Source organism: Urocitellus parryii, chromosome 4 (genome assembly GCF_045843805.1).
Source record: "Urocitellus parryii isolate mUroPar1 chromosome 4, mUroPar1.hap1, whole genome shotgun sequence".
Lineage (NCBI taxonomy): Eukaryota > Metazoa > Chordata > Mammalia > Rodentia > Sciuridae > Urocitellus > Urocitellus parryii.
Genome location: NC_135534.1, coordinates 145,225,077 through 145,237,893, shown reverse-complemented (window position 1 = coordinate 145,237,893; position 12,817 = coordinate 145,225,077). Strand labels below are relative to the sequence as shown.

General features: G+C 37.5%; 1 protein-coding gene across 11 annotated transcripts in view; it reads right to left on the bottom strand.

Annotated features, from left to right (window-relative positions):
* The window catches only part of Smarca2 (SWI/SNF related BAF chromatin remodeling complex subunit ATPase 2), a 164,947-nt gene that overhangs the window by 120,865 nt on the left and 31,265 nt on the right, over nucleotides 1–12,817 (bottom strand). For all 11 annotated transcript variants that reach the window (XM_026406458.2, XM_026406466.2, XM_026406461.2 and 8 more), the window contains 4 exons: nucleotides 10,519–10,777; nucleotides 4,363–4,489; nucleotides 2,304–2,477; nucleotides 717–890 (listed from right to left, as the gene is read on the bottom strand). In XM_026406458.2, the coding sequence (XP_026262243.2) occupies nucleotides 717–890; nucleotides 2,304–2,477; nucleotides 4,363–4,489; nucleotides 10,519–10,777 (734 nt within the window). The remainder of the gene's footprint in view (nucleotides 1–716; nucleotides 891–2,303; nucleotides 2,478–4,362; nucleotides 4,490–10,518; nucleotides 10,778–12,817) is intronic.

Below are 12,817 nucleotides of genomic sequence, written 5' to 3'. Positions count from 1 at the left end.
CACTAAAAACTAACAGTGCAAATGTAATGATCCATGAATAGCTCTTGAGAATAACACAGCTGCCACAAAAAAGCAACATCTCAAAATTAACTTAAAAATCACTTTTTACACTGTTATCAGAATAATTTCTGATTAGCACCAAGAGGCTCCAAAACCAGGACCTTCTTAGATTCAAAGATAAGACCTAATAAGCTATTCATTAAAAAAAAAAAAACTTGATCATTCATACAGGTAACTTAGTGGTAGAGTGCTTGCCTAGCATGCACAACCTGGGTTTGATCTTCCAATAGCGTGCACGTGTACGTGTACACGTACACACGTACACACACACACACACACACACACACACACACGGACAAAAGGACTTGGCCGTTCATCTCAGAGAAGTCATGTTTTTAGAAGAAATTCATTTATAATTCTTCCAGATCTAATTATCAAACTCCAGTAAAACACCGTCTCTGTCTTTATGTAAGTGAGAAGCTACAGTTTGTTCAGCAATGGTACAACACCACGTTCATCAGGTTTGGCCCTAGATCTATGGCATAGATCTTTGTATAAAAAAGAGAAGACACTGATAGTCCATCCTCCAGAAATTCAAAGAAACTTTTAAACATGTTTGATAAGCAGCTTTCATTTCTCCTGCCTTATTTCATATTCTCAGGGCAGAGAGATGTAAACTGAGCATCCTGCTGGGCTCCTGCAGGGGGCCCCCTTACCATCAGTCTCCGCATTCTCTCCTTTTCGATCCGCTCTGTCTCCTTCTTCTGCTCCCTTTCAGTGTTGGCATGCCAAGTTGCCACTGCTTTGGAAAGCTTCTGGATCTTCCCAGCCACAGATCGATGGTATTCCTTAAAATCTTTTGCATGTTGCAAAATACTGTTCAGGTATTCCTAAAAGATTCACAAGGGGGAGAAAAGGATGCTTAAGATCCACTTCCCAACATCAAGGTATCAACTTAGTCCAAGACTCTCAATGTACACATAACACAACTCAGACTAGAATCTATTTTGGGACAGGTACCCTGGCCTCTGCAAGTGAGGGACAGGCTATGGGCCAGTGGGAAAACACACCTCTCTTCGGCTGTGGGCTGTGTTATTGCATATCTGTAGAAGAAAAGCCAACTTCATCTCTGGAATGTGGCTGCTTCAACATGGGAAGATCTAGGACTAAAGAGACTGGCAATGACAAATTTAAAGCATGTCGCTCCTGCACTCTAAAATAAACCTGAGGGACCTGGTATTTCCAGTGAAAAATCACATTACAAAAGTAATGTTTCCTCTGCTCTAACTTAAATACCTTAGAACGGTGATACAAAATATGTTTATATAAAGTGAAAATGGCACAAATTTGTAGTCATTTTTTAAATAGAGGAGGGGAAATGTATACCCTATTTATACTAAAATTCAATATTATTTTTTCAAAAAGAAACTAAGTCAATTAAGCACAAGAAAAAAAACAAAATGTAAAAGATTATAAAAACAAAATTAAATCCTATATCAAACTATTTCAAAATATTCCCTACAAAGGAATATTTTTAAAATATCTGCCCCTGTGAAACCTTCTACTGGGCCATCAAAAAGCCCAGGATCCTATATTTATACTTCTAATAAAAATAACTTTTTGCTCAGTTCTTTCCTTTTCCAAGTTGCTTTTTCCCAGGATTTTGTTCTGGGAAACCCACCTATGCCCACCTGTTAGGCAGCTTTACATGAAACCATGACTATGATACCTGTTATCGACTAAATATATGATATGTTTGCGGGGCCCCACCCCACAACTCATATGTTGGAATCCTGCAATGATGGTATTAGAAGTGGGGCCCCCATGAATGGAATTAGTGCCTTTATAAAGGAATCCCGGAGAGTTTGCTTGCTCTCTTCCTTCTATATGAGGACACGTGAAGTCTGCACTTTGCAAACCAGAAGAGGGTCCTCACCAGAAACTGACCCGGCTGGCATGCTGACCTTGGCCTTCCAGCATCCAGAACTTTGAGTAGTAAATTCCTGTTGTTTCTAATCTACCCGGTTTCTGGTATTTGACTTGACTGCAATTCAAGAAAGCTAGGCCCTAAACCTCATTCTGCTGCTGACCAAGTATGTGATCTCTGGCAGGTCATCCATTTATCTCTTGGCCTAAGTGTTCTGATGTATAAAAATGATGTCGCTGAACTATGTAAACTCCAAGAGGCCTTTCTATTTTTGTGATTCTCCCACCACCTGAAAGGGACATATCTGCAGTCATTTTGACCCTGTCCAATGACCCCATCAGACACCTCTATACAGGTAAAGCCCAGTTCTAAGGACCTGGTGTTTCTGCCGGCGCTTCCTCTCCTGCTCGATCTTCTGCTGCTTCTCCAGCTTCTCAGTCATGCGGGCTTCTCGCAGAGTCTGGCGCTTGCTCCGTTTGTATGCTTTGGAGTTGAGAGCCGTCTCCAGGGTGGTGTCCCTGCGCATGCAGGCCACCACCTCCTGTCTCAGCTGTCAAGAGGAGAGCTGTTAGACAGTCTCAGGAACAGAAGCTGGATTCCTGAGCCCTGACCTTCTCTCTTTTCCATTTAATGGAACAGAACTACTTAGAGTTTCTCAGTCACAGTTAGCCTAAACTAAATGAAGGAACTAAAAACATGTCAGATTCACATGGTATTTTCCAGGATGGTATGAATTTTCTTTCCAAATAATTCAGATAAAAAACAATTATAGTAATGTAATAGTAAAAAGGAAAAAATATGGATGTTGTCCTGACTTTATATTAATTCATTCTCTTTAATTACTCTCCGATGTTATTTAGTTTATAAGCTTTAAATTTTTTTACTTTGTTTTAAATGTCATACTAAGATTCTTGTGTGTTTAAAAATTACCCTTAATGATGATTTGCAAAAATAAAAGAGGTGCTTTCTATTCATGTCATAAGGTAGCAGTAGGTACTCAAATAATATGAATTCATAACCTCAAATAAATGATGCAAAATACCTGTTTTGCTTTCCTCACACTCAAAAATAATATTCTTTGCAAGATATTTAAATTTTATATCATGAGCTTACAGTAGGTGTTCATATTGCATGCTGTATGGCAGCAGGAGAAGGAGACTTGGGAGCACACATTACAATACTCATTCAATTGAATCTTGAAATCAGCATCAATTACAGTTAATGTAATTGGGAAACTTTATAGGTGACAGATTTTTTAATACTATCAAACAAAACTCAAATACCAGTAAGAGTCCAGCACCTTGAAGCTCTTTTGAATTTAAGCTTATTCCTGAAAATAAATTTAGCTAATATTCATTTAACAAAATTTCATCACTTTCATTAGTTCATATTGTGAAGTTACCTATAATAAAGAAATAAATGGAACTTGGAAGATTTTCTTTTTAAAAAAATTTAAACTAAATTCAAATCTATTGCCAAGTAGCATCCAGCCACTGATGTCTTTCTGTAATGACAGCCTATAAGTCAAATGTATATCCAAGTTCACATGATAACAGCACAGGAAGTAGCCTAAGGATTTTAGTCACATCCTCCAACAGACTAACATCATGCAATTCAATACTTTCAAACTACATTTATTTATTAATAATTCATTTTTCACGCCCTGGCCTTCAATAAAACAAACCCATCTGACTAGTAATGAAAAGCTCTTTATCCCCTTTGACTTTATCTGGCAATCTGTAGATGGGGAGACCTGCACCTTTAGGGGTCAACATGGCAAAACTCATCAAAGTAAAAATTAGTTCCACCTCATTTCACAAGTCTCCTACTGATTTGGAAATCAGAAAATAGATCATTATGCTAGTTTTTAAGAAGTGACTACTTAAAACTCTAACAAGACCAGATAACAACCCATTGATTAGTCAATGTGGGATCAAGTGCCCCAAAGTTAGGTTTTGAAAAGAGTAATCAAGTTAAAAGACATTGTTTCATGTACTTCTATGAGTAATGAGCTACACAGTAGAAAGACTGTCACATTTTTAAAAATTATTTTCATGGCTGATGTTTTACCTTTGTGCTTACCAAGAAACTCTGACCAACCACCTCCTCATTTTTCCTTGGCACCATAAAGGCAAATATGAGCTAGCCCTAATTGTTCTCCAGGTTTTTCATTCACAGTAACAAATGCCCAAACCCTGATTCTGTAAACCAGAGTCCAGGGGAAGAAATGTTTCTGATGTGCAGAAGAAGAAAACCATAATAAGCAATTCATCTATACTATTAGCTATACTCAGTTGGTCTAAAAGATGTGCTAATTTGCTAAGTTTATGTCTTTATAACAACATTGAAGAGACTAAAGGAAACACTCAGATCACCCTTTAGGAACAATTACATTTATTTCCTACATCTCAGATTCACTGGGGAAAAGGTATTACCTGACGTTGAAAATTGAGCAACCGAAGTGCTTTCAGTTCCACGGTTGCTTTGGTTCGTAAATCAGGTGGCAAAGAGCCAGGCAGATTTTCCAGTTCTTGTATCCTATGAGCTATGCGAGCCTGAAGTCTGAAAGGAAATAATAAAATGGGGGGGGAGGGGGGAGATGAAAATATACATTACGATTTAGTCTTCAATGATCGACAATAACCTCAGTTCAAGTTCATGGCAAAACATACCAGTTACTGACAGTCGATTTCTGACACCCAGCTACATTGTTTGATGTTAAGCTGAGAAAAGCTACCTTTGAATTAATATAGACAGGTGTTATATGTTACCTAACACTCTGACTTTCTCCATAACTTCTCTCTAACACCCGGAAAGAAAGCTCATGCTACATCTAGGGGGAATAAAATCAAATGTTCTTGCTCATTCTTAACAAACAGAAAATGAGAGACAGGAAAATCTGACTTGTTCCCTAATTCCCAGCCAGCCAGAGTGCACAGCTGAGACCAGAATTTTCTTTTTAACCTCCAGTTCTGTCCTTAGGCAACCAGGCCATTTGTACTCCTTGCCAAGACTCTGAGGACAACAGCAGCTAAAGCAGAGCAGGCAACAGCAAAAGGAACTGAGGCCACAGAAACCAGCCAACCCCAAACATTCAGACAGCCCTGCCAGCCACAACCACTTCCTCTGTGCAGAGTGCTTGCTTGAGAAAAGAAGACAAATTAGGCATTTTTCAAAAATCAGGGGCATCAGTACATAGAAGTCAAAATCTAAGAGTTTCCAGAGAAGGATGCTGGGAATTCTGATTTTAGACTCCATCAAAAATATAACTGCAGGTACTTCCCCATAATGAAGGCAGAACAGAAATACAAGACATCTCTCTTCATTCCTTTGGAATACCATTATTGTCACAAATACACACTTGAAATAGGTTTTAAATCCTATTCTTATACATAATTATGTGTCATTTAAATGTATTTGCCTCCTAAATTGAGGGCAAAATTGTGTTGGAATAAAGTTCATAAAAATAGTAATAAAAGAAGTAGTGAGTTAACCTAGTAAATACTAACTATACTAAATTAAGTGCATTTAATGGATGATTTTATTTAATTATCTCTCACAAACACAAGTGCATGTGCACATGCACACACTCATCTCACAAGGTGAATACTACAATGGTCCCATTTTACTGATGATGAAAATAAAAGAACTTTTGGACATCATAGGACCAAAGTTGAAACCCTCATTTACCTGATACCAAAACCATTGTGATAATAAAGTTAATCATTAAAATACACTTTCTGAGAACTTTCCTGGCCTCCACTACAAAAGTTGGAAATTAAGGATTCTGTCAAAAATGACTATTACATTATTTTTCAACCTTTATGATGTTCCATAGTAATTTGAAAGAGTAAACCCTTCTGAGACTTAGGTGCTGCAAAGGATCTTCATACTTCCTATAGCCCAAAAATCAAGATGAGTGCGTGCCTAAAAATTTCAGATGTTTGATTTGGGAGGGAAATAAAATACCATCTTTTTCAAACATTTAAAGATGATTAAAATAAAAATGACTTATTTTCCACTGGCTTCACTATAAATAATATAGATGATAGATTCCTATTTTATTTGGTAAGCTTGCCATTGATTCTGATTTGCTAAATGATTTATTGCCATTGTGTTCATATTATCATAATCACCTAGCTATTACTTAAAGTAAGCACATCATTTCATACAATAGCACTTTTAAATGATCTAAACATCCAACAGACTAAAATTGTGTTAGTTCATACACATAGCCATACACATAGCCCCAATTCTCCAAATACAGCAGCAGATGATGTATCTTGAACATCAGGCCATTAGGAGGAAAATCCACTTGGGTAAAAAGTAAAATACAAACGATTTTACCTTTGAAACTACTTTACTTTATGGCCTTATGATTATGCCCATAAGAAAAGAAAATCAAATATTGTAGTAGAGTGAGATGGCTGCCAACAATTTGGCTATCCTGGTTCTAGATTTGTGACAGATCTTCCGTGTTTGAATAACCTAGAACTCAAACTACCCCTTATATTCTGGTTTACTCTTGTACAAAGTGAGCCAGATGCTAAATCAGAGGGAATAGCTGCCTTTTCCTTAATCTTCCAAAGGACTATGGAACTAGGAAATAAATAACCTCATTGCAGGACATGTGGCTGATGATGCTGAGATTAAACCTCACTGAACTACAAGGGGAGGGTAAAGGAAGGGTAAAGGGGGAAGGGTAAAGGAAGGGTAAAGGGGGAAGGGTAAAGGAAGAGGTGGGGAGTGGGAGCTTGCAACAAGGGGTGTGGGTGCCTGAGGCACTAGAGCAGGCAGGAACTGGGGGTACACTTCTTTCTCCCTGTGATGACTGCTTCTCCTAAGGGCCTTACCTTTTGTTAATGAATCTCAGTCCCCAACACAAAAACATCTCTCTTTTATGAAAGGGAAGCAAGAAGTACAAAGTAAAAACTCTGGAAGAGGCAAGGAAACCTTCACAGTGAAATGATATGCATTCATATCTGCAGGTGGTGGGTAGATAGCAAAGGTACAGGAGGGGCTTCTTTAACAAAGAAAATTATATCTTTGTTGTTGTTGTGCTTAATAGAAATGTTCATTTTAAATAATGCTCCTCTCCAGACAATTTCATCTTCCCATCAGTGGGATTCGGCAGGTAGTCTGATAAAGAGATTCAGGATTCTGAACTTCCTGAAACAACAGCAAGATGTAATACTGCATGACTGCGGGAGACTCATTTAGTGTCCTCACGAGTACAGAAAATTGAAGCAGAATTAGGTCACTCAGGTTTTTCATACAGATGAACAGTAAATCAAGAGGGGTTACTGTTCTGGCAAGAAAAAGAGTTCCATTAAAGGCAACAGATATTTGTTCAGGTCCAGAGGAGAAGTTTATGATTCCTGTAGGAGAGTTATTTGAACAGAAAATGACACTGGTACATTTTGTTCCTTCAAGGAGCTGAGTGACACTTTAAAAAGACAGAGAGAAAGCATGTGTATGACTTTTTGTAACTTTGCTGGTAAAGCGGCTATTGGTAATTTTTGAGACGAAATTTTCAGGGTTGCAATGGAGACAAGGGAAAGACCAAAAATACCACCGGTAGGGAGCCCATGCTTGCTCCCGAAACAAGCAGACTGTTTTCACACTGAATTCTGACTCCATTGCAGATAGGGCTGATATATTCAAAGATACCCTTCCCAAATAAACCCCTTCGACTGTGAAATACATTTCCCATGCAAACATTCGTGGAATTAGTTTACACGCCAATGCGACAACTCCTGAAGTACTTTTGTTCAGACATCTAACTCTAAATGGAAGGAAACGAACTTGGGTGTAATGAGACGGCAAAGGAAGTGTGCCAAAGGGGGGTGGGAGCAGCGGGTAGAAATCTCTCCCTGACACTAACTACAGAGAGAAGCAATAAAGTTCCATCAAAAAAGAAAGGATCCAATTTAAATAGGGAAAAATGTCTTAACTAGAGAGCTTGTACAGATCTGAGGCAAAGTGTTCACATGCAGAAACTTATTTATGCTACGACGGAATAAAGAAGGTCAATTTGTCAAAATTCTGATTTTATGATGAACAAGGAAAAGCCAGCCAACTGACTTAAAAGTTTAAAAAAAAAAGTAAGTTCTCAAAATTTCCTTGCAGTTTTCACAGACAAGGTAAGTGATATTATAAGGGCCAAAGATATTAACATCTGTTAAAGAATTTCTGACAGATGATTTTTGCTCAAAGTTTATCAAAGTGTAAAAGAGGTTTTTCAAGACATTGTTCAAATCTTTAGCCAGATGATAAAAATGCAATGGATCCTTCTCGTAACCAGGCTAAAGACTAGTAAGCCATTCTACTACAGAGAATCAAAAGAAAAGAGGTTTGTGACAGTCTTGAAAAAGTATCTAAAGGCCTTAATCTAAACTTTTTTAATAGATAAATTTAGTCTCTGCAGATGAACAATTTATCTTCATATAAGCAAAAAGCAACTATTACTCTATAAATAACAAAGATATGGTCCTGCAATACTCCAACAGAAACCTATGCTTCTTCTCTAGAAGGCCATAAAAAAATTCAGACCCAAGGTTGTTGAGATCAATGATTTCTAAAGCCACACAGTTTTACAAAAGATATTAAGTAATAATAATAACATGAAAATAGCCATTCCACCACATTTTACAATGTGTATAATTTAAAAGGAACTGATACAAATTTTTTATTAATATGAAGTTGGAGAATAAAAGATTTTCATAACCATCCATTAAGATCACACTTCCAAAAAAGGTACAAATATGAGCTCATTACAAGATAGCCCTGCAATTAAAATTCTGGTGAAAATAATATAGAAAATTTAGGAGTCAGCAAAATAAACAGTTAAAACACACACACACACATACACACACACACACACAAGAAACAGGCTAAGGGGAAAAAGCCAGATATTACACAAAATTTCTTGGTAGAGAATGTCTTGAGGGCAATTCATATGATTTAACAAAGGTACCAGCAGCTTTGCACCTTCAGAGTAGGAAAAAAAAATGTTAGTTCCTGGGGAATCCAAAATTTAGAGTAACTCACAATGCCTCTTTACCCTATTGCTGACTTTTCAATATCTATATTAACTTAAAGAAAGTATTATACATGAAGACAGTTCTCCTGCCTTGGCTGGGCTAGTACTTGACAGTGTACCACAAAACTATTCACCCAATTGAATCCACATATCAATTTTGAAATATTGTTTGATGATAAGTATCTAGCATTCTAAGTTTATGTGAAATATTGAAAACTACAACTTAAAGGCTCTTAGCTGAGGATAGTAATGAAAGAGTAAAGTTATACTTCTCTGCCAAAAAACTATATACATCTAATGCCAGTTACTATGAATCTTTCCAAGTAACCCTCAAAATTGACTAATTTTAGTCTAATAACAAGTCATGTGCTTGTCAATAAAGATTAAGGTAATGTTTTAAAGGGGAATTCAAACAATGTATACTAACATTAATTAAAATTTTAAATGCTGATTTCCTTTAAAATTAAGTAATATTGGGGAAATAATAATAACTAATATTTACTGAATGTTTCTATGCCATTATGTCTTCCCAATTCTATGAGAAACACCATAAAACCTTCTTTTAACATATGAGTACACTGAATCACAGAAAAGAAATGTAACCAAGGTTATATAGCTAGTTGACCATAGCATACTTTCTGAAAAAATCTAGGATCCACAGTCTTAGCTTGGCTTTATCTTGGCTCAATACTAAGTGAAATCCCTTTTGAGTTGACATTCACCATTTACATAAGGGGTCTTCAATATAGTGTGCAGGTCAAATCCTGTCTACAGTCTGTTTTTATAAATAAAGTTTTATATTGGAATGAAGCCAAGCAATTATTGCCTGGGTATTTTACACAAAACAGGCAGAGCTGAGTATTTGTGCCTGAGAGGTACAACTCTGCAAAGCATAAATTTTCTTCTGTCTGGTCTTTTACAGAAAAAGTCTGCCAAACCCCAATTTTGGATAAGAATGCCAAATCCAGTGAAAATTAAGTTTCTGAAATAACATTTTAAATAAGGACCCCATTTGAAGATACTTACATAGGATTTGCCAAGCAATAGACCAAAACATGTGTGACTTAAAACAAAGAAAATATTATACCAAGCTACCAAAGCAAACTTTAGTATCAAGAGAAGTGCTACCAATCTGAAGGTCACCCCCGACACAGCATACTCAACACCTGATCATCTCATAGACCATCAAGGGCATAAACTGACAAACAAGGAAAACATACTGCATAACCTGAGAGTGAGATGCCCATATCCTTGGGCTTTTGATGTCTGGATCCCAGCACCTGTCATGCATGGGGGGGATAAAGTTTTCTTGACTGCATGACCAAAACCACAGTTGGCCACCACAAAGTCCCAGCAATGGCACACAAACTCTTCTCTACAGTTTTGTTCTGAAACCATTTTCATGGCATGAGTTTCTGCCTCCAGAGTTTCCTTTTGGCTCTTCCCTGTCCCATAACAGAATGACCACAGCCTGAGGAGGCACCTCAACCCTTGTGCATAACAGCCCTTGCCAGTCCCATGGCTTGACCCTTCCCAGGCAGGGCAGTACCTGTATTCCCGCTCCTGCAGGATCTCCACGGGGTCCAAGCCTTGTGGCTTCTGGATGGGGCTGATGCGGCTCTGCTTCTGTTGCAGCTGCAGGATGGGCGAGGGCTGCCCAGGGGTCGGTTGTGGCACGGAGGGCCCAGGCACTGCGGCTGCAGGCTGCTGTGCAGCTGTGGGGGGAGCAGGTGAGGGCCTGCCGCTGGGCGCAGGCACTGGCAGCTTCTGCGGGGTACTGGGGCCACTCAGCAGCTCGGGCCCCGGGCCTGCAGGAATAAGAGTGACATGGGCAGGGGGGGCAGGGCAGGCAGGGTGGTGCCCACTGGCCACACACCTGTCCCTGGGGACCAGAGATGAGACCACCAAGTGTCTTAAAATACATAAAGGCAAGAGGACAAAAGGAGGGCAGGAAGGAGGGAGGGGAGAGGAGAAAAGAGAAAGGGAAAAAGAAAAAAAGGATCTGGCATCTATCCCAATAGGGAAATGGTATTAACATTGGTGAACAGGTCCAAAAATGATTCATAGGTAATAAATTAAGGATATAGTGGGATAGCTTTTAATGCAAGGCTATGATGGGCTTTTAAAAAAGAATTACAGGTGCATTCAAATTTCAGAGGCATAAGGGAGTTACATAACAAGGGTATGCAATTTCAGTGGGGTCCACAGCAGCCCCTTTTACTGCAAACCCCAGACCAACCTAGGGGCAAGGAGTCTGCTGGCCTTCTGATGTGAGCTAAAAAGGGCTTACATTTTTCCTTAGTGGCATTTAGAACATATTTCAGGCTTCATCAGTAAATCTCAGGAACTTATTTTTTTTTTACTATATATTAGAAAATATTTCTAAAAACAAGTCAGCAAGGAAATATGCTTATTTCACCTGATAAAAATTTGCGAATAATTAAGATTCAAGAGAGCATTTTTCTCATGTTATCACAAGCAAATAACATACAATCTTTAAGCTTATCAAAATACATTTAAGAAGTTTAACGTAATTTTCTACATTAAATTTCGTAACTTTAATTGCTAGGTATAGATCTAAATAAGAAGTGCTACATCTCTACTCCTGGATGAATTTTTAGTGATCTTAAAATTATAAATAAGATTAGTGATGCTACCAGATGAGTTAGTAAATACAAAAAAATTTAGTAAGCATATGTTAAAGCTACTAACAGGCATTCTTCCAACTATTTTCTATATCCCTTCTAAGAAAAAAAGTTATTAAGTGGTAATAAACAATAGTCTATAGACTTCAGAATGGCTTAATAATTAACCATACAAAGACATACATTATGAAAAATGGAACACATTTATTCAATTTCCAACAATACCATTCAGAAATGGGCTCAAATGACAATGCAAAGAAAGCAATAAGCAAACATTTTGACAGGAAGAATGTGAAGAATTAGAACAAACTACTTAGAAAACCACCTTGTGTGTCATCTGTGCTTCTGTGTGTGTGTATGTGCGCGTGCGCGCATGTGCATTATTAGTCTTTCTTCCCCTCCTTCTGAAATTAAGCAAAACTTGCCAAAAGATATAAAGCCAGATAAGATTTCTTCTCAAGGTAATTTGCAGCCCTGGTTCTAGGAACAGATGGAAAAAATCTTGGGAGGGAGGGTGCATTTTCTATTTTTATTTTTTATTTCAAGTATTTTAAGTTTCAGGTATATACTATCATAATGAATTTTTTTTCCCCCAGCTAAGTATTTTCTTTTTTTCTGAATGGGAGGTCTTTTACATAATGCATAGCTCTTCCTAATTTTTTATTTAGAGTTCCTTTCATCCATATATTAGAAACCAATTTCTAAACATTAAATTTCAGGGTTGTTAAAGTACTGGAATGAGTTATAGAGGGGAGTTTTAGAATATTTTTCCCCTAGAGGTCTTTAAAGTAGGGTACATTTTTCATTTGGGTTGCTTTAGGTAGGATTTGGTCAAATGAGAGGAGATACAGATTTCTAACATTTATTTTAATTCCCTGTGATCCTATGAATCTCTTTAATAAGCTCAAGAAGTTAATATATTTAAATATATTGGAAGCCATAGTTTAAGTATACTAAATAGTGAACTTAATATATTTAAATCCTCTAAAAACCATTGCCTTCAATGTAAAGAAAATTTGGGTTTCACTGATAACATCACAATAATTACTTTAAATTCAGTTTTCAAAGTGTTTTTTCTCCTTTCAAAGTTCAAATAATTCACAAAGTCCTAACAGTACAACAGGGTTATACAAGTCACTCACTCTGGGCACTCATCTTTTGCATTGCTGTCTGTATGACTGATGCAGAATCCTAGAAGGACTC